Source organism: Herpailurus yagouaroundi, unplaced genomic scaffold (assembly GCF_014898765.1).
Source record: "Herpailurus yagouaroundi ecotype Mexico unplaced genomic scaffold, PumYag 141, whole genome shotgun sequence".
Classification (NCBI taxonomy): Eukaryota; Metazoa; Chordata; class Mammalia; order Carnivora; family Felidae; genus Herpailurus; species Herpailurus yagouaroundi.
The window spans coordinates 44,419,082-44,440,551 of record NW_024412396.1 but is presented as its reverse complement, the minus strand read 5'-3'; the positions used below and the strand labels follow the sequence as shown (position 1 = coordinate 44,440,551).

At 54.9% G+C, this 21,470-nt stretch overlaps 1 protein-coding gene across 2 annotated transcripts in view; it reads right to left on the bottom strand.

The window, feature by feature from the left end:
* The window catches only part of PLEKHD1 (pleckstrin homology and coiled-coil domain containing D1), a 31,116-nt gene extending 11,596 nt beyond the window's left edge, over window positions 1-19,520 (bottom strand). The window contains exons 1-6 of one of the 2 annotated variants that reach the window (XM_040477526.1): window positions 19,016-19,520; window positions 7,549-7,642; window positions 7,116-7,205; window positions 6,797-6,873; window positions 5,888-5,979; window positions 4,875-4,927 (exon numbers count right to left, since the gene is read on the bottom strand). In XM_040477526.1, the coding sequence (XP_040333460.1) occupies window positions 4,875-4,927; window positions 5,888-5,979; window positions 6,797-6,873; window positions 7,116-7,205; window positions 7,549-7,642; window positions 19,016-19,164 (555 nt within the window). In that variant the 5' untranslated portion in view covers window positions 19,165-19,520. The remainder of the gene's footprint in view (window positions 1-4,874; window positions 4,928-5,887; window positions 5,980-6,796; window positions 6,874-7,115; window positions 7,206-7,548; window positions 7,643-19,015) is intronic. The other variant, XM_040477527.1, reaches the window with a different exon arrangement.
* Between the last annotated feature and the right edge of the window lie 1,950 nt (window positions 19,521-21,470).

Here is a 21,470-nt window from a genome sequence, read left to right as displayed (position 1 = left end):
GGGCTAATCCACGCAAACTGTCTGCCGCATAGTAAGTGCTTAATAAACGACGGATAGTATTATAAATTGAAGCTGTGTAGTATCTATTCAAGAATAGACAGCAATTCAAAGGAATGGAAAAGAGAATTCTGAAACAGATTTGGTATATGATAATAATGACAATGATAGCACTCGCTGTGAGTTTCCTGTTCTAAGTACTTTACATGTATTAATTCATGTAATCCTTACAACAGCTCTGAAAGTGGATAATATTTTTGTCCTCATTTTATAGATGAGAAAAGCAGAGGTACATAAGGGTCAAGGAACTTGCTCAAAGTTACACATGTCTTCATCCCTCTTCCCCACGCTGTAGCTAGTCGGTGATGGAGGGACTGAAACACGGGCAGTGGGGTAGAGCGAGATGGAAATGTCCACGCACTGTGGCTGAGAGTGAAAACTGGTACAAAATTTCTGGAAAGAAATTTGTCAATATGCATCAGGAGTCTTAAAATTTCTTGCCCAGACTCCGTGATTTTGCCCATAGGAAGGAACCTCTCCTAAACAATTAGATAGTAGGCCACGATTCATGTGTGCAGAGGTGCTCACTGTAGCATCATTTATAATAGTGAAGACAGCCTAGGGGCGCCTGGCTGGCTCAGTCAGTAAAGTATCTGACTTCAGCTGAGGTCATGATATCACGGTTTGTGGGTTTGAGCCCCACATCGGGCTCTATGCTGACAATGCAGAGTCTGCTTGGGATTCTCTCTCTCTCCCTCTCTCTCTGTACCTCCCCCACTTGTGCTTTCTCTCTCTCAAAATAAAGAAATAAACTTATACAACTAAAATAATAACAAGAAGAAGAAAATAAAACAGCCTAGATGTCCAAAAACAGAAGGTGAGTTAAATGAAACATCACGTAGGATGTATCAGTACGTGGTCATCAAAAACTGACGTTTTCAAAGAATGTTGAATGACATGAAAAATTGCTGAAGGTACAAATGTTAATGAAGGTATAATGAAAAAGCAGGCGATAAAATGGAATATCTGCTGTGATCCTATTTTGTTTAAAATATAGGGGCACCTGGGTGGCTCAGTCGGTTAAGCGGCCGACTTCGGCTCAGGTCATGATCTTGTGGTTTGTGAGTTCAAGCCCCGCATCGGGCTCTGCGCTGACAGCTCAGAGCCTGGAGCCTGCTTCGGATTCTGTCTGTCTGTCTGCTGTCTCTCTCTCTCCCTCTGCCCCTCCCCTGCTTGTGCTCTGTCTCTCTCTCTCAAAAATAAACACAAAAATTAAAAAAATATATATAAGAATATATAGAGAGAAATATATATATATTTCTCTAAAGCCTGAAGAAAAACACCAAAATGTTGGCAGCAGTTGTGTCAATTGTGGGATTAAGAATAAAGTTTGTTTTCCAGGTGTTCTGCAAAGAGCATGATTTCTACCATTAACGATAATAAAAAAGCTACACATGGATGAGGACAAAGAAAGAGAACCTTCTTTCCAGTCGCTCACTTCTTCTCTACCTTTCGATTTCCCTGTGTGACTCTTAGCTAACACCGATGTCCAGGTGGAGCCTTAGAAGACTGATGATAGCCGGACCTGAAAACCTGAAACGGCCAGAACCTTCTGTTCCTGCGGCCAAGACGGTACGAGAGCTTGCGGCAACCTTGTCATAGGTGGAGGTCAGCCAGGACCCGCTGCAGCTAAAGCCTCTTCCACCATCTAGTGCTTGTTCTTAAGTTGCAGGAGTACGGGGTTGGGAAGAGGTCACTAGAAGGCAGATTCCTGCTCAATGAAAGGAAGAGTCTTCAAGCCACAGAGCAACAAGGTGAAGAATCCCGCCAGAGGTCGTGAGTTGCCCATCACAGAAGCAAGAAAACATCCATCAGGGAGGTGAGCAAAGAGCCTCCCCTTGAAGTGACAGGTTCTTCCCAACACCAAGAGTCTATGTTCTGACTGGGAGCAACCTGGGGGGCAAGATGCCTGCCTAATGGGCCCTGGGCATTTCGATTTCCTAGGTGGCTACCCACATACAAGGCTGAGCTCTCTGAGTTCAGCGAGAGAAGGAAAGGTAGTCGGGCTGCCCTCCTCCAGGGATGAGAGATGAGGTCACAAGAAGCCAGGGACACTTGACGAAGGGCTCAAGGAAGGGCATGGCCTTCTGGCCCCGGGGCAGATGAGCCCAGGCTGGCCCACCCCGTGCTCTCTGCTCGTGCCTCCGGAGTCTCAGGTCCTCCCTTCCACATGGAGGAGGTCGGGGCCGCATCACCACACAGCGCACATCTGCATGGGCCCTGCCCGTCCAAAAAGCACTCTGCTGCCTTTGATTTCATTGAGCCTCACAGCGACCCAGGAACTAGGCAGCCACAGCCATCAACTCTTATCAGAGCATCATAGATAGAGCAACTGAGGCTCAGAGAAGTTAACCTACCCAAGGCCACACAGTCAGTGATGGAGCTGAGACTCCAATAGGAGTCTCCGGGGTCCAGACCCTGAGTCCTTCTTTAGGCCAGACTGCCCCTTAAAGATCAGAGAATCTTCATGTTATCACTGGGCTGTTGTACCCGAGGCCTTTCTAAGCGGCCCAACGCGCACCCAGACAACCTCTGAACCTTGCAGTGGAGATGGGAAAGACGCAGGGGACAAGAAGACCCATCATATGGATGAGCAAGTCAGGGAAGCAGTGATTTCTGTTCCTGATCTGCAGCGCGCAGCTGATGCGGGAATACGGACCTGGGCACGGCCCTCTCCCTTTCCGCCTGCTCACAGCAGCCTTCACGGGGGATCAGCTGGGCCCGAGTGAGTCTCGCTCAGATCTTGTAGCACCAGACCAGGGAGCTCACAGCTGACAGGCCTCGCTCCTTCAACGTGCTACAGCTTTAAGTGAGGCCTGCGTGCGGTGGGTCTCCACTGGCCTCATTTCCCGGCTAAAGACCTAGATAGAGTGTCTAAATTTTCCTCCAGCTGACTGCTGCCCCAGATTTAGCCTCTCTGATGGATAAGTCTGTCTCTCTCCCTGCCGGTGGCAGTGTCTGTCACTCCATCCCACCCCCTGGCTTCCTCAATTACCTGTCTTCAGGTTGCTGACAAGCCACCAGAAGGCTCCCTTGTCAAAATGGCAGAACCGTGTGAAGAAAATGCCAAGACTCTAATGCAGGACCCAGATGAGAGCATGGAGGCACGGACGCCCAGACGGCACGGCTGGGAGAAGGCTCAGTGCTGTCACCACGCCAAGCCTCAAATCCATGGAATCCTAACGCAAAGCCTCCATGGCTTTGGGGGTGTGTTTCTTGTTTGTTTGGGTTTGGTTTTTCCTGTTGGCGTCAAATGACGAAATGAGTCTGAAGTCCAGCTGGGAGAATACACGGGCAAGAAGATCTGGTAAAAGTCTGAAGAAGGAAAATGAGGCTGGATCGTCCTACTAGATTCAAATCAAGATGTAATGTGAAATGACAAGAATCAAAAATGTTCGCTCGGTGAATCATTCCACAAACATTTATCAAGCACTCATCCTGGGCCAGGTGCAGTCCTGGGCCCTGGGGATATTTGGGGTGCTGCAGGGACAGGATGCTTCTTGACAGTAGGGCCTGTCTCAGAGCCCAGTGAAGGGTGGTTGGGAAAGGTGGTTCGCAAGAGAAAAGTCACAGAGGGAGGCACTGAGCCCAGGCAGATGGGCCCAGCCCTACGGGCACAAGAAAAAACCAACTGGGCGAAGAGAAGTGGGCTGAATCAGGCTCTCCTATGGGAAAGGCACTTTGCAGCTTCAGGCCTCGGGTAGTTGACTCGCAGAATGGGCCCATAATGAGTAATAACATGATTATGATGCTAACGAACACAGATACTCACTGAGCACATACTATGTGCCAAGTACTTTATATATAACATCTCACTTAATCTTCACATCTTAATAAGACGGGTTCCATTGTCTCCACTTTTCATGTAAGAATATTGATGTTCAGGGGTGCTTGGGTGGCTCAGTCGGTTAAGCAGCCAACTCTTGGTTTTGGCTCAAGTCACGATCTCACAGTTCATGAGTTCAAGCCCTGCGTTGGGTTCTGTGCCGACAGCGTGGAGCCTGCTTGGGATTCTCTTTCTCCCTCTTTCTCTGCCCTGCCCCTGCTCTTGTTCTGTCTCTCTCAAAATAAATAAATAAATAAACTTAAAAAAAAAAAAAAAGAAAGACTATTGATGTCCGGAGAGGTTAGGTAACTTGTCCAAGGTCACACAGCTAGAAGCGTTGAAGGTCAAATACAAACATAGGCAGCCTGGCTCCAAGTCTGCCATGCTATCCCCTACCTTACTGTGCCCTTTCAGGGGTGCTGATGACACTTCAGAAACAGGCAAGGCCCAATGCCGCTCGGAGATTCCAGATGAAGTGGACTTCAGCGGCTCCCCAGTGCAGGCTGCCTCCGGCTAATGCTTGGCTTTTTTGGAACTTACGTTGTGTCATTTAGAGGAAGAAGGAACCCCTGAGTTCATCCAACCCAATCACCCTCGTGGTGCAGAAGTCCCTCTACGGAGGCCATCCCAGCCTCCTGTGAAGATCACCGGTGATCGGCAGCTCACTACCTACCGATACAGCTTATACAATTTTGGGATGGCTTTCTTGAGAACGTGGTCACCTACCCTTTTTACTTTTGTCTCTGGCGACTGGCAAGAACAAATGCTCTCTGACAAGAAGCCACAGCAAGTCCCAAGCACGGTCACCTCACGGTGCCCCTGCTCTGTCCGTCTGACTTCCTGGAGAGTTCTCTGGGTGCCTTGCTCCCCTACATGCGTCCCTAATGCCAGGAACACAAGCCAGTACACCTTGGCTGTTAAGGGGCCCCCGGAGCAGGGGCCGCGGCGGAGGGGCAGCAATTCGGAGCGGCCTCGGCCTCCGTGTGCCTACCTCTCTCTGCTCCCTCTGAAGGCAGAGCTCTTCGGTCTCCTCCATCAGTTTGTCTGCAAAGCAAGTGCGCACGCTCTCACGGAAAGCTCAGTCCGGCTCCGGCCTGGAGGGGGCCAGGGCCTTCCAGTAACCTCCTTCACTTCCAGGATCTCCCAGGGAAACGGTTTGTCATGTCCAGGCCAGCCAGCGGGCAGAGCCAGCTCCTGGGGATAGAAGCTGACATGCTGGCCGCAGCCACTACCTTCCTCTCTGGTCCCTGTCCCCGCACAGGGGCGGCTTCATCTTCAGAAGCTCGGGGGGGATGTCTGCACCCCTAGAAGTGCTGTTAATTGTGCTGCTCCCCTGCACTAGTGTCTGGCAGGTGGGGGGGGGGCGCAGGTTCTGGGGCTATAGGGGGGTTCTGAAGCAGGCAGAGGGGACCCAGCACCGAGGCCCTGGGTGTCTAAGGAGGTAGCAGGGGAGAAGATCCCAGGCAAAGGATCAAAGCCCCAGTCTCACCTTCTTCTTTCCCAAACAGAGCATACTTGCCAGCCAGTCAGGGGCACAGGGTCAGGTTGAAAGTGGGCCAAGGGGGTGGAAGTTTGGGGCAAATTCAGGACCTGGGAACCCAGGGCAGGATAACATCAACTCCATTCATGGGGCCCTTACTGTGTGCCTGAAACAAATGCTTACTGGCACGTTCTCATTTCCCCTGATCCCCAGGTCCCACCTCCCAAACCTAGGGACTATTCTCGTGACCCTTTTCAGGATGAGGAAATTAAGGCTTACAGAGGCTACCCTGTCTGGAGACACGCAGCTGATAGACAAGTGACAAAGCTGGCCCAGAGGTCCTCCTGCCACGCTGGCCAAGAGGACACAGGTTACACCATACAAGCCTCTACCTACGGCTCCTGGTAGCCTGCTAAGCCCTGCCCCAGCTCCTCTCCTCCGTCCTCCACCGAGCCCCGGCTATAACCCCGGCCCTGAAGTGCTACCTAGGGAGCCTCAGCTTCCAGTCCATCCCTCCAGCCAACCTAAATACTCCTGCTTCTCCTTGGCCAACTGCAGCCCCTGGGCCTCCAGGCTTTTGATCATGGCTTCTCCCAGCTGGGCATTCTTCCAAGTCCTGGGGAGGGAGGGCAGATGGACAGAGGAGAGAAGAAACACAAAATCGTTACAACAGAAGGGGAGAGGAGAGGGAGACCGTGCATGGCGTGTACTCGCCCATCCTGTCTCCTCCAGAATCGCAGCCCCATTCACTCTGGCTCCCGTGGCTCTGGCCATGCCACCAGCATCGATCACTTACAGTCCCGGGAGGCCAGCCCAGGCTGAAAAGTGGGCCACCGAGGACTGGGCCAGCAGCTTCGGAGCAGGGAAGAGATTGCTTCCCAGGCTGCTTTCTCTACCACCGCAGGCCACTACCTGGCACCAGGCCTCGTATGGGGCACGCGCAGTGTTATTTGTTGAGCTAAAAGCATGATCCAGCAGGTGCCAGGACAGGGGTTCACATGTAAATGGACCGTGTTGGGCTGGAGGTTTCTATGATCTGGACTCTGATTTACAAAGCACCTGCTCCAATCTATGCTAGGATTCACTGTGGACCTGGGGAGGTGAGATGGGTGTCAGGAGGCAGCCAAACCCTCCTAGCGGTGCTGGATTTGCTCCCAAGAGTCGGAGACAAGTGGTCTACGTCTGCCACCTGTGACTCCAGACAAGCAAAGGTCACTGGGCTCCAAGCCCACCTGGCAGACCTCTCATCCTGGCCTGTTCTTTCTTGCCCACTCTAACCAACTCCCACAGCCCTGTTTCCAAGACGACCCAGACAGTTTTCTCCCTCACCCTGCCCTTTTCTGGGGTCCTCAGTTCCCACTAGGTGATCAGGGTGGGCCCAGCCCATAACCATTCACTTCCTGGAAGTGCCCCCCCCGCCTATGAGTACTTACACCTTCCCGGACTCCTGTAGCATCTCCAGCCACTGGGTCTGCTCAAACTCGGACTCAGCAGCCAGCAAGATGTTCCCCTGCCAAGAAGAGGAACCACGGGCATACCTGAGAGGAGCCCACTCTTGGGATGCCAGAGGCTGCCCACAGCCTGCTCCTCCATCTCCTCCGTTCTGCTCCTCCATCCACCGTCCCACATCTCTACGACCCTGACACCCTCCCAGGCCAGGCCACCGGAGCGGTTGCCCCCAGGGAGCCTGGAGGTTCCCAGGGAAGCCGGTCTGCCCTGCTCAGTCCAGGCTGAGAGGAGAGCTTTACTCACATGGAAGTCCTGGTGGGAGATTTTCATGGCATAGGGCATGCTGGGCTCTTCCTTGGCCTCCACCAGGCAGCCTCCCAGGGGGATGACTCCCTGAGAAAGAACGAGAACAGGCAGCCCCCACCACCCCCCCCCCCCACATCACTTAAGGGCTCTGGGAGCCCTCAGCCAAAGCCAGGTCCTGCCAAGGGCCCCAGGCTGGGAGCCAGACCAGAACTGACTGACTCCTAGAAGGAAGAGGAAGGACTGGGGCAGGCTCGGGGCCCAGCAAGAGTCGTAGGGGGCAGGAGTCCTGTGCCCCAAGAAGGATTCATTCTCCAGACTCTCTGCCAGACCACAGCAAGAAAAGAGACTATCTTCCACCCTTGCAGGACACCCTCCCTCATTGTCCCCATGGGGTCCTACCCACTGTGGCCCTGGGGAGAGGCTGCCTCACCTTAGGGTGTATATTGAAGTATTTATTGGTTTCAAAGTTCTTTTTCTCGCTCTCAGAGTAGTAAAGAAGAAAGCTCTCTTTGATGATGAAAAACCTACAGTGGGTGGTGGGGAAGAAGGGGCAATAAGGAGGAAAAGGGTGAGGTGTCTTGGGACAGCAAGGCCTCGGGGGGCCCAGCACTCACGTGGAGAGCCCGTGGGCTCACCAGCTCAGGCTCAGCCTCACCAGCTCGTGTTCCACATGTGCGCAGAGGCCCCCTCACACCGGTGGGCAGCTGGACTGGGAAGCCCAAACTGCCTCCGTCCCGCTGCACCGCCACCCTTGGCACAGGAGGGCATCTGTAGTCCTTCCCCTCCGGTACCTTCACCCCCCGAGCCATCACCTCCAGTCCCTTAGGGTCCACCCCAGGAGAAGGGGGAGAAGGGAGAGAAGAAAGCTTTTCCACCATATCTGCCCTTCAGCCTCTCTGCCCTAGGAGAACAGAGCCTAGAAGCCGCTCCCATCCCCACCTCACTAAGAGATTGTGCATAATTCCAGGATGGGTCTTCTGACAAGGAATCGTGAAACTGACAATCGAACCCAACGTGCGGACCAGGCTGGCGAGGGCAGGCCTGCAGCCTCCATGTGACGCCAGCACTCCCTTTTGTCCGCGTGCTTCATGGCCTCCTTCTGGGACTCACGTCTAACTTAGGACTTCTGGGACCTGGTGCTTTCTGACTGTTGTGGAGGCGACCACCTGATGCCAACGGGCGGAGCACTTGGACCCAGCCTGGAGGCTCTCCTAGGACCGATGATCGGAGCTGACCGTAATGAAACACCAAGTACAATTCCAGGAAAAGATCCAGCTGGGGCTCAAAACCCTGAGGCTCAGGGCGACTGGCCCCTTGCTCCCAGGGCCCCCGGGAACACTACTGTTATCGCAGCAGGATCAGGGGAAGGGATGGGCGCCAGAGCCACTCAGAAGGGCTGACAGGAGCCGGCAGGGTGACTCTCTCCCCTGCCCCGCATTCAGTAACATCGCGTCGGCAGCTTGATATCAGTCACAGTGGGAGCAGTTACACCAGGAAAAATCATCAAATGATACAAACAGGGCTCCCCACCACCCCCGAGAGAGCCAGTTGTCAGCCATTTACCGGCACACTACTGGTTGGAGGCCCCCTCTTGTCAGGGGCCAGAAAAATGGCCGGAGGGAACAGAAAGCCAGTTTATCTCCGGAAGTCCATCAGCCCCGGGATCTTTCCTGAGGCCACAGCTGCTGGGGGAGGGTCCCCGGGACAGCTGCCACCTCCCCTCCCCCAGGAAAGAGAAGCTCAGCTTTGTCCTTTGGTGCGAGCCTCAAGCCAACCCTTGTTCTTTATTTGCACCGACCCTCTCGGCCCAGCCGGATACCGGAGGGAGCTGCGGACTTCTGCTCAAACCAGCTCTTCCCCCAGGTCTCTCTGCCCCCCAGGGAGAAAGGACACATAAACACCACCCTCTGCAGAGCTGCGGGGACAGTCTGGGCCGGCCAGCACCTGACCCCTGCCCATCCTCTCAGCTTTCCCACCACTTCTGCCCTTCAGCTTCTCTGTCCCGAGCCAATACCAAACTCACCATCCCCACCTCACTACTTTTTGCATTGCAGTTGTCCCTGGAAAGCCCTCCCTGTCGCTTTTCATCTGGCTGAGCCCTTCCTTGGTGACCAGTCCAGCCTACAGTGCTGTCTGAGCTCTTCCTGAACTTGCTGACCGGTCGGTGCACTTGGCACCCAGCACCAATATACCCAGGTGTTCTTCTTGTCCTGAGGAGATGCTGGGTTCCTGGGGGACAGGGCCACGCCCCCTGTGACCCATGGGCCAAGGGAGATGCCCCCTGCCTGTTTCAAAGAACTTCACAAAGTAGTTAAGAGCATAGGCTTCGGCATCAGACAGACCTACCATTTCTTGGCTGATGGGCATTAGGCAGGTAAGCTCACCTCTCCGAGTCTCAGTTTATTTACCTATGGAATGGGGATGAGAACACCTATCTCGTCTGTTATTTTGAGGACGAAATGAGGTTCTGCTCATCATTCTGCCAATTCCCAGAGGGCCCAGGACAGGGCTGAGTGATGCCTTCCCATGCTCTGAATATGCATCGCCCTAGGGAAGTGTGAGACAGACCAGCACAGGGTTGCCTCCTGGGGCCCTCCTCCCCTCCTTTCAATGGCTTCTGAAATACTGTGATGGACTGAACTGTGTTCCTTGAAACACATATGTTGAAACCCTAACCCACAATGTGACTGTATCTGGAGATGAGATCTCCAGGAGGTAATTAAGGTTAAGTGAGGCCCAAAGAGTGGAGCCATAGTGCAATAGGACTGCGGCCTTGAAAGAAGAGGGGGCTTGCATTCGCTCTGCCGCATGCGGACATAGGGGGAAGGCAGCCGTCTGCAAGCCAGGAAGAGAGTCCTTACCAGAATCTGACTGTGCTGGCACCTTGATCTCCAGCCTCCAGAACAGTGAGAACACACATTTCTGTAGTTTAACAGAACAGTTGAACAGTTTAAGAGACTGTTTATCCCCATCTATGGTATTTTGTTATGGGAACCCAATAAAGACAAATACCTTCTTGCCTTCCTGACACTTCTGGAGACCCCTCCCCACTGAGGGTAAAGCATTGTGCCAGGGACTTGGTTGGGGAAGGGAAGGATGTGATCAGTAGGTGATCACATGACTCACAGGCAGGGAGAGAACAGGGGCTCTGGAGTCAAACAATCCCCATCCTTCAAGCCATGGTCTCAGGCAACCTCCCAGTCTTGCTGAGCCTCCCTTTCAAAGCTTCTCTATAAAATAAGGAATGCATGTATATGTCTCTTGGGGGCTGCTGTGAAGATTTATCGCTGAGTTCCTACTCTGTAGCAGGCAATGTCCTTGGTGCTAGGGATAGAATTGTGGACAAGAGAGACACAAATCCCTGTCCCCATAGAGCTTATACTTGAGTATGTGTAGTGGGGAAGCAGGCAGTAAATAAATAAGAGAGAGAGGCCATTTACCAGATGCTAATAAATGCTATAGAGGAAAATAAAGCAGGGTTAAGTAAGTAATGGGGTGAGGGGTGGCGGGGTGGGGGGTAGGTTTCAGGTTTCAATATTAAACAGGGTGGTCAGGGAAAGCCTGATTAGGAAGGTGACATTTGAGGAGAAGAAAGATGTTCCAGGCAGAAGAGCCACAGGTGCAAAGGTCCTGGGGTGGGAAATGTGTTGGGCCCTGGAAGGAACTGAGAGGCTATGGTGTGGCTGCAGCAGGAGCCAGGCAGAAGGCGGCAGGATCAGATCACTGGGAACACCAAGGGCCCACACACCATGCATGCCAGCCCAGCCTCGTTCCAGCTGTTCTCAGCTTGGTTTGGGTGGGGGTTAGGGTCAAGGGAGAGGAGCTGGCTTGAACCTGGAGGCGGAGGGTGACTCCCCGGCTGGCAGGGATGAGTATCGCCCAACAAAGGGCACATTTGGCAGGCAGCCTTCCAGGTCCCAAAGAGCCACCTTTCCTCATAAACCTGTCTCAGTGACAGCTCACTGCTCTAGCCGATGATTCTCAGCTTCCTCTCAGCAGGTGGGGGCCCAGGACCCGAGTGTCCCTGCACAGAAGGGCACCTTGTCTTCCTGTCCTTTTCGTCAAAGTCCCCTTGCTCCCAGACAATCTCATTCTGACTGCAAGCCAGAAGCCATCTCCTTCTGTGCCCTACAAGTTGGCCAGCTGTGCAAGGGCTGCAGGTAATCCCCACTTATTCAGCTGTTCTCCTATGTTGGCTCCCCCGCTAAGTGTTCTACATGTACCGGAGTATTTGATCTATGTAACAATCCTGAAAGGCAGGACTCTTGTTCCCATTTTACAGATGAGGAAACTGAGGTGAAGTAATGTGTACAAGGTCACCCAACTAGGGCAGAGGTGGGGCTGGGATTGGAACCCACAGACCACAGTCCCTGCTCCTATTCTGCATGTGGAGCCGCTTCCCCGTTCGTTCGTGCCGGCACCCGGGCAGCAAACCGGTGGGCCAGGGGCAGTAGGTACCACAGCGGGGCTAGCCAAGAGTCAGAGCTCTGCCACATAGCAGCTGTGTGATGGGGGCAAGTCACCTGATCGCGACGCCTCAGGTCCAGGTATGACTGAGGATAATAATAGTAGCTATATCTCTTAGGGTTGTTGGGATCATTAAATCAGTTTGGTCTCACAAAGACTTAGAATATTGTGTGACACGTGGTAAATATTCAATGAACATTTACTTTTACTACTGCTATTATTTATTATTACGTTCGGTGTCTGCAGCCACCTCCCCTGGCGTCCTTTCCCATTCGCACTCACAAGGCTCCTACCGGCTGGCCTGCTCCTGTCCTGCAAGCACCGGGCACTTTCCTCCATCTGCTGCTCCCTCCTGTCTGAAGCCTTCCGTCCAGGGCCACCTTCAGTCCTGGGCGCAGCTTTGTCTCCAGCCCTAGGCCCCTCCTCGGCAGCCCCATGAGGCTGAAGTGCAGCCCAGAGAGTGTGAGCGTGGGCAGGGGTCTGCAGGGCCGGCTGCCTTCTCTCTCAGGCCCTAAAGAATAGTATTTTCACGTCCAGGTTAAGGGGCGTTTGCAAGGTGCCAAGACGCTCACTTTGCTAAGTGTTTCATTGTCATTTTTTTTTAAGTTAACTTATTTAAGAGAGAGTGTGAGTAGGGGAAGGGCAGAGAGAGAGGTGAGAGCGAGAATCCCAAGCGGGCTCCCTCCCCACCATCAGCGTGGAGCCCAAAGCGGGGCTTGAACTCGGGGACCGAACCTGAGCCGAAAGTCCAACCAACCGAGCCACCCAGGCGCTCCTGCGTTATCTTTTTAAATCTCTCACAGCCACTCTAAGAGATGGGGGTATTTGTGTTTCTGTAGCCTGAGGAAATGGAGGCACAGGGAGATTAAGCAGCTAGTAAGAGGCAGACTTGGAACTCAGTTCCGTCCACAGACGCAGCTCGTGTTCTCAACTGCGGTGCTCTGGACGCCCGGCCCTGCTCTCCACTCCATATGGCCCCTCCCGGTCACTCATCACCTGAAATTGTCGGTCCTCCTGGAGCCCTTTCCCTTGGAGAGACTGCAAGCCGCTGGTCAGCTCAGTGGGGTGAACATTCGCGAATCACCTGGTAAGGCCAGGCGGGGCCCTGGGGCTGGATGACTCCCTGCCCTCGAGTTGCTTAAAGTCAAATGCAGGCGAAAGAGGATAGAAATCAATAATTAAAACGAACAGCTAATCGAGAGCTCCTCCTTTGTGCCAGGCACCGTTGTGTGTGTTAACTCATTCACTCCTCGCATCAGCTAGGTGAGGTAACTGTAGCCTAGAGACGTTAAGTAATATGTGCCCCAGATCACACAGCTGGTAAGTGGGGGAGCTGGGATAATTACAAAGTACCAGGATGCACTGCACCACTGTAAAGCACTGAGTACCCTGTGACCCCACCATCAGCGGGGGGGGGGGGGTCCTGTAAAGCACCAGGATCCCTGGGACACTGTAAGCACCAGAGGAAACTACAGCATTGGAAAGCACTGGAATACCCTGAGACATTGGAAAGCACCAGGATACCCTGGGACACCATAAAGCACCGGGATACACAGTGACTTGCAAGTTTGTATGGGGTACAGGAAGGGGGCAGACCAGGGAGGAATGAAATGGTTTAGGTGTCCAGCCAAGGGCATTCTTGGAGAGGAGGTGACAGCTTGAGCAGGGTTTTGAAGAATGAATAGGAGTGTGTTAGGAATCTGGGAGGAAGCCAAAGGGGGAGGGGGGCATTCCAGGCAGAAGGAACAGCATATGTAAAGAACAGTGTGTTCAAGGTTATCAAAATATGTCTGGGATTACCGGCAGGTAAGTGCAAACAGGGTGGGCAGTGGTGTGGGGGGAGGGGCAGTAAGGGGACCAGAGCAGGGCGGGGCTGCTTCTTGCTGATGAGGGGGGCTGCCAGCTTAGGTGGACAGGGTGGAGACAGGTGCCACCCAACACAGGCAAGGGGACCCTGGAGGGATTTCCTAAGCTTTGCCTCCACCTTTTACTCCCCTCCTCGGTGCTCTGAAAGCGACAAAGGCTCAGCCAGAGCTGGATGGTCAACACTGGCCTCGCGATCAATCCAGCTGAAAGTGAGAGAACATGCCACTTAGGCCCACGGGTCCTTCCTGAGTTGGGCAGGTCCTGTTTAAGACAGAAAGGGATCTACTTTGCTGAACTTCTTCTTTGGGGATGCAGAAGCCAAGCATGGGAGTGGGGACTGGAAAGGGTCTTGGAGCACAGAGAGAAATTTGGAGTCAGGGGAAATCCTGGAGGGCTGTAGGGAGGAGGGCTTATGGGAGAGCGCAGAGGAGAGAGGACCCAGAGAAGATGTGGGAGTCTGGGTCCTGGTGAAAAATCCCATCTCCGCTGATGGCAAGATGGGGTGCCTGGAAGGCTTGAGAAGACAGGGCGCCAGCACTCAATGAGACAGCGTTCACACTTCGGTGATTTAAATGCCTCTTCCGCCTTTCTCACTGCCAAACCTTCTCTTCAGCATAGTCTACCACACTCACAGATACCTTGTGTGAGAGGCGGGTGTGGCCATGTGGCCACGGGGTAGGGTGGGGGAGAGAGAGGGATGAGCTGAGTTCGTGCAACAAGGACTGCCTACAGTGGACGGCGCATTCCTTCCATAAACAAGGAAACAAGAGTTTAGAGCCTCGTGAGGAACACAGAAGCCCGGGTGCTGGTTTGGAGTTCCTCGGGATAAAGTTAACTCACTCTCCAGATGGCGGCGAGAGTCCAGTAAACGTGAGAGCCACCCGTGGGTTACGTTTCTCAGGAAGGTGGCTATCTAGCGTGGCTGCCCCTTCTTCCCCAGATACAACCTTCCAGAAGAGGACCAGCACCCAGTCTCCCTTATCCCTCAGCCTTTCAGGCATTGAGAACGAGTGTGGGTTTGGAGCCAGGTGAATCCTGGAGCCGGGAAAGGACAGCTTATCAGAAGTCCTTTTCAGAATTGATAGAAGGATGGTAGAAATGACACAGCCCTCCCCCCGGCCCCCCCCCCCCCACCGTGTGTGTCCCTTTTTGCTCATTCCGGGTGGCCTGGTATGCTCAGGGAGTGCTCATCCTGGCCTGGGCCACTTGTGTGGCATTAGGTCTGAGGCGGTAGGACAACAGGAATCCTACCTGTGAAGGGCACGAGTGATGACAAGTTAGGGTTTATGCAGAGCATCAAGCCCAAGGGACTTTTAAAAAATGTTAGTGCAATTCTTCAGACAATACAGTAAAGACAGGGTTAATCTATAAAACAGATCGTAGTGCAGAGGCACTGGGTGAAATGGGTGGAGCCTTGGAGCCCCTCCCTGTGCTCCCCACCTCCTTGTGCTAAAGTCAAGGCATCTCTAGAGTCATCCATGGAACACAGTTGAGAAACCTCAGTGTGATCCACCCCCATTTTGTAGAAGATACACTGCCGGCCAGTGAGGGGAGATGCTCTCATGCCTCAGCCTGGCCCACGAAGCTGGTCACTGGCAGAGCTGGGACTGGAACTCAGAGCTCCTGCCGCCAAGCCTCGGTTTTCTTTCCGGCACAGCCCCATCCGCTCTCAAAGGAAATTGCTTTGTTATTTCCAAGTTCTTGACATAAGCTAGCTGAAGTGTCCTGCTTGAGGCCTGACCCCTCTGCAGGTGGGATTCATTTTCAAACAGGACATCAACAGCCACTAGGGACTGGTCCTGGGGTTGGGGATGGGGGACGTATGACTTGTTTGTATGAACTCGCTTAACTTTGGGAGGCTTAGTCCCAGCGAATCATTAATTCAGTGAAGCCTGAATTAATATAGTTTCACTGTACAGCTGTGAGATTGTGCCCATCTCCTTAAGCTAAGGACTCAGTGGAACCTCGATGCCACCCCCTCAAAAGGGGCAAGCGTCATGGACAGAAGGATCTGGGGAGATCCCGCAGCTGCCAGCTTGCCCCCTCCCACCATGCTGTCTCACTGGAAGAAGTGTGGAGAACACAAACTGATTATAAAAAGAGGAGTCTGTGGGCACTTCCAGCTGTGATAAAACAAGCAGAAATGCTACAGCTGTGTTCATGGGACACCTCCCACGGCTGTGCAGAATTCCACGTGTGCCAGAAAGCAAGAGCAAATCCCAGCGTCACTAGAGGCTGAGGCTGGTGTGTGGAGGTGACACGCAAGGCTCTTCCCCTCAGCCCTTGGGGACAGCTCGGTATTGCCACGTCACCTCTACGAAACAGTATCTCGGAACCACGGATGAAACTCCCAGATCCCAATTCCCGGTGGGAAGAAAGTCTCCCTGGATCGTTTTGGCATGATGACCACCATCTGCACAGATGATCTTTCTACACCCGGGCTGGTTATAACCTGAGATGTGGGGAAATGTAGCACTTAGTGGACACTAAGTGAGTCTTAGCTCCCTGAGACACAGACCCACCAATGTTCCAGGAGCGTGAGCATTTGGTCTGGTAGGACAGCGTGCACGTGAGCTGCTGCTGGGCCGGGTTCGGGGCCCGTTGGCCACCTTACATGGGGGGAAGCAGGAACAGGGAGGAGCGCAGAAGCTGCAGGAATTGGCTGGGCCTTCCTCATCAGGGTCTCTGGCCCTGGCATTTGTTCAGGGGGCACTGCGGGGAGGGACAGAGGCCAGGGAGAGATTGCACCCTGGGAAGGTTGGCCTGCCTGAGGGACTGGCCCCACTGCAAGCTGATTCTGGCTGAGGCTGAAATGCCCTCCTCACCTTTCCTCCTTGTCTCTGAGCGGCCAGGCCTCTGCATCAACCCTGCTCACAAACTAGGGAGGACAGAGTCATCAATCAATCTTACCCTCTAGACACCTCTCCCAGCTTCTTATCTCTTCTAACTAATGTTTTGATTCCTTTCCCCTTTTGTTCCCCACGGTGTGTTGGGGGGGGGGGGAGGGGGAAAGCTGATCCTTTAGCTCAAGGGCATCTTCCCATCCCAGGAAGGGCAAGGCTGCTCAGGCAGTAGGGTTTGGAGGCACAGGTCCCAAGATGGGCCCTGAGCCTGAGCGGAAGAGGTTTTACAGAACCCAGCTGGCCACGGCCGGTTCCATCTTGCCCATCCGTTATTTATGCGGCTCGGGAGACTTTCCAGGCCCCCTCCCCTTAGCTGCCCAGCTAGAGCATCGATCGCCCTAATGGCAAGGCTCTGCAGTGGCAGGGCTGGGCTGCCCCCTCCCCAAGCCTTCCTGTGGCTGCTAATTAGCTGAAGTCCAGAGACTCCATTTCACAAACGGGGAAGCAGGGCCCAGGGGGCCCTGCTGGAAAGCGGGAGGGGACTAAGCTTAGCATCATGCCTCCCCCACCCCAAATGACTGTTAGTTTTTTCCTGAGCCCCAGGGGAGGGGGAGCCTGTCCAGTGGCAGCTCCAGAATTCCAGAAGGGGGAAAGGTGACAGCCTCCTCAGAAGGAGGCTGGAGGACTTGACCTGCAGCTGGCTTTGCAGAGCATGTGCACTGTTCTGACTTAGACTGGATGGTTTTTGAGTGGCTTTGGGGGCTGCTGATGGAGAGTATGGAGTGGAGGTGGGGGGCGTGGGGCTAAAACCTCCCAAGCCTCCTTTGGCTCCACTACCCTGCTTTGAGCTGGGAGCCTTTGCCCCTGACTCCTTCCAGCCCTGGAATCAACTGTGGGTACAGGGCCTAGGTCCCCACCACTGTGGGTGAGGAGGGCTAGGAGACATATCCTGGAGTTCACAGGCCCCTAGCATGTACTAGGGATGCGATCGGGTGCAATTGGCTGGCAAGAAGAATCCTGGAGGACAAGACCCAGCCTCAATGTAGCCACCAGACCCAATGGAGAAGGAGCAGTGGCTGCCTGGAGGCTGGAGAGGGAGCTTCGTGCTAATAGTACTTGAATTTACAAGCAGCCTTCCCACCCCACCCACCCTACTAGGCTGTGCGGGTAGAGACAAGGCTGCTCCTGGCACTCAGGAAGTGCATCTTAGACAGCACAGCCCTGGAAGCCCCTCATAAGATGCCCTCCGAGCTCCCCCAGGCCTTCTTTTAGGGGAGGAGACATAAGTTTAACTTGGGAGGAATGCAAGTAACCTATATCCCATTAAATCCCAGAAAGAAACCTGGCAGAACCAACAAAGGTATGTGAAACTAGCTATGGAAAACGTGGAACCCCCGGGGCCCCGGCCCCACACCTCCTTTCGTTCTATGTATGGTCTTGTAGAAATATTAAATTATTAATCCAAATAGAACATCAGAACCAACCACATCTCTGTGATCTGTGATCTGTAGTTCTGGAAACATCTAAGGCTCTGCTTCAGGACAGACTCGTAGTGGGATGGGAAAGAGAATCTAGACACACTCCTAGTTTCCTGGAGGGGTCATGCCTTCAGGGAGAGGCTGGATCAGGATTTGAGTTCTACAAACCATTCTAATAGCAAGTCTCAGAACTCAGATTGATTGGCTTGAGGGTGGAGACAGTCCAGAAGGTAGCCCATTGCTCCTGCAACCAGCATTGGGAGCCTCCTGCAAGTTTAGGGCTGTGAGCCATTCCCTCAGTACCTTCCTCCAATAAGGAGCCCCTTCCTCCAGTACCTTCTAGGCCCATTTATAAGTGGAAAGTGGCTACTGACTGACATCTGGTGAGTCCCCTCTGAGTTGGGGACTGGGAAGCTGGTCTGAAAGACAGGGCTGGGGCTGCTCTGACCCTCTCCACCACCCCTTCCAACAGATCAATCCCCTCCCCTCCCCCCCTCAGTCTCTGTGCCTCTCTACCCCAGCTCAGTCCCTCCTTTCAGGCCCCTGTGTCTGAAGCACTGGGCACTCTTTTTCCTGGGTCCAGATTTTTAAAAATTAGCTCAAGGGACAGTCGGAGGGGTTGCCAAAATTATGCCATCACCAGTGCGTACAGACCCTTCCTGGCCCTTCCTCTCTCCCCTGGCCTGAGCCTTTCAGCAGGGCCATAGGTGGAGCTAGCAGTGTGCACAGGTGAAGTAGGGGAGAGGGGTAGGACACAGGAACCCCACCTCTAAGCCCGATGCTAGATGCCTGGGTCGGGGTGGGGGGTGGGGTGGGGGGAGGTTGTGGAGATGATGGAATTGTCAGTGGGGATCCCAAGAGGATATCTTTGGCTGGAGACAGGGCTTCTCCCTCCCCAGGAGAATCTAGCCCACCTTGACACAGATGGTCTCCTAGCATGGCCATGATCTCTTCCGCCCACACCCTACGTCCCCACTGGGGCTTATATCCATTCCACGGAGAATTCCCCACCGCCCCCAGGCCAGCAGGCCCACGCCAGCTCGACCAGTAACCGACAGAATGACCCCAGCCCCGACCGAGTTCAGTATCTTCCAGGGAGAGCCAGGATTGAGTGAAATAGGGCGAGGCCAAGGTCACAAAGGAAGTCAGAAGCAGGATGGTAATATAGAGGCCGGTACGGGGTCCTTAGGCCCTGGGCTCCCCTCCCCAGGCGGTCCTCACCGGGCGCGGAAGGCGCACTCACCGCCGGGACCACTTGGCCGACGGCCTCCCGAAGGGCCGCTTCCACAGCACTCCGTAGAGCTGCACTTTGGTGCTGATGTCCAGCGCGTCCGAGTCAGTCTGCTCCAGAGACGGCGAGGGCGACACCGAGTTGGACTTGGACGTGAACATCCTGCCTCGGCAGGACGGCCCCGGGCCCGGCCCACCCTCTCCCCCGGGCCGGCACAGACGCTGGGGCTCCGGGCGAGGGCGGGAGCGCGGCAGAAGGCTGCGGGGAGGCGGCGTCGGCCGGTGGCTCCGGGCTCCGGGCGCCGTCGGGGCGCGTCCCGGCCAGCGGAGACGCGGAGCTGCGGGGGCCGGGACCCGCCGCCGGAAAGCGCGCGGGGTGGGGAGCGTGGCGCGGAGGGGGCGCGGGGAGCGCAGCCTGCCACTCGGCCTCGAGATTGGGGCGGGCCCGGCGGGAACCCGGCGGGGAGGGCCGCTCAGCCTCCAGCAGGCAGCATCTCCCCCGGCTCCCCGCGACAGCCCCAATTCTGGTGGCCCCGATTGGCTGGGAGGGGCAGGTGAGCTAGCTGGAGGCCGGCCGCGAGCGCCAATCAGGGCGGGCGCCGGCTGGAGGGCCGGGCTCCGCGCGTCCGGAAGGTCCCGGCGGGTTGTTCGGCCCGGGATGCGGCCGCAGCCTTTCCCCACCCCCCCCCCTCTCGCCCGGCTCTTCCCCCCCCCCCCCATCTCCACCCCCGTTCTCTCTGGCGTGCAGACAGGGCCTACATAGAAACTGGGAACTCGTGTGCTTTGTGATGGGCTTGGAGTCTCTCCTGGAGACACCTACTCGGTGTCTGGGTAGAGGAGAGCAAAGAGCAAGGGTTTGGTGTCAGACAAGCGGGTTCCGAATCCCAACTCAGTCCTGCGGCCCCGAGAAGCTGCGGAGAGCCTTGCTTCCCGCACCTGTAAAGCAGGGATGCCAGTGCCTCCTCGGGCAGGGCGCTGGCCAGGAAAGACTTCAGTAAGTGCCCGAAGCGCCCGCCCGGAGAGCAGGCTCCCTGCCTTCCCCGCCCCATCAGGTGGGTTCTGCTCGGCACCGCCGCCGCCGCCGCCTTGCCGGGATCAGATTCCTTTTCCCAGAACTTGGTCGTCTGCGTCGGCATTTGGAATTCAGTGCCAGTCCCGAGCGTCAGTGCAGTTTGTGTCCGTGATTAATCTGCGCGCCGGGCGGGTGTTCCCGGGCGCGGGCGCTCCAATCACATCCGCTCCTCTCTGTCTCCGCTCTGAGCCACCGGCTCGCCTTCACGCAGAGGCAGACGGCTGCCCAGCCCCTGGGGACCACGGGCGGAAAGGCAGCGCTCGGAAGGCGGGGGAGTGAGTTTGCGCAGTCCGCCCACTGGACAGCCCTGCGGTCACCCTTCCCCAAGGCCGACGAGCCACCTCCGCGCCCTGGAGAAGACCACTCTCCCCCCTCAGGGGGCTCTGATTCCTCCTTTGTTAGAGAAAGAAGTCGGTTTGGAACGGAAGTTTGCGAATGGGTGGCCTCAGAGCCACGCTGGTTTATGGATATACTTTATTAATTTGCCCAAGTAAAAAATTATCTTTCGTCTTTATCTGAGGAAGTTTCCTTGTTAACTGTGTACGCAGAGTAACCAGCGCCCAAAGTAAGATGCAGAACATTTTCCTCACTCCAGAAGGATCCCTCCTGCACCTTGCCCAGGCAACTGCCATCTCTCGCCCCCTCCCAGGCAACTACTTTCTCTTGCCAACATTTCTACACCTTAAAAAAAAAATTTTTTTTTTTTTTTAATTTTACCGCCTAAAATGCTTTTCTCCACAGACCCACCGCTCCCTATTTTCCTTTGCTCAGCTCGCTGTGCTCATTCATTACCTGCCTGGCTCCTCCCTGTAACCATTTGACTTTGTGATCCTCAGTAGATGCTCCCCAAGGCCTTCCCAGGTCTAGCAGTCCATGAGTCCACTTAAGAAGGGGCCTCGCAAAGAGCACCCACACCCTCCCCCTAATGAACTCTGGAGTTCCCAAGCCAAGGCAACACCCCCTGGTGCTGGCTGTCAGAAGGGGCCCATCCGGATTCCCTTGGGCCCCTCATGGCTCACATGCCCCTGCAGAACATCTCAGGTCCAGCCTTAATACAGGGCTCAGGGCCTGGGTCCACCAGGTGGGGTGGGACAGGACCAAGCAGATGACGGGAGCCCGTGGAGAGTGCAGAGTGGATATCTCACACGCTTTGGGGCTCTTTGGGACACTTGTGCTATTGCACGAAAAATTTCTGACTTTGGGAGTCCTGCTTTTTCCCAGACGGAATCAAGAAAACTTGTGTTAGGAGCCCGTGGGGTGGAATTCATGGGTCAGGGGTACTAGGACAGGACTTCGAGAATGCAGGTGACAAGCAGGAAGAAAAAAGCTTGCGTAGGCATCGGTTTCTCAAGGGAAGGTGGTACCAAGGGCATGTGACTTTGGGGGCGAGCTGCGG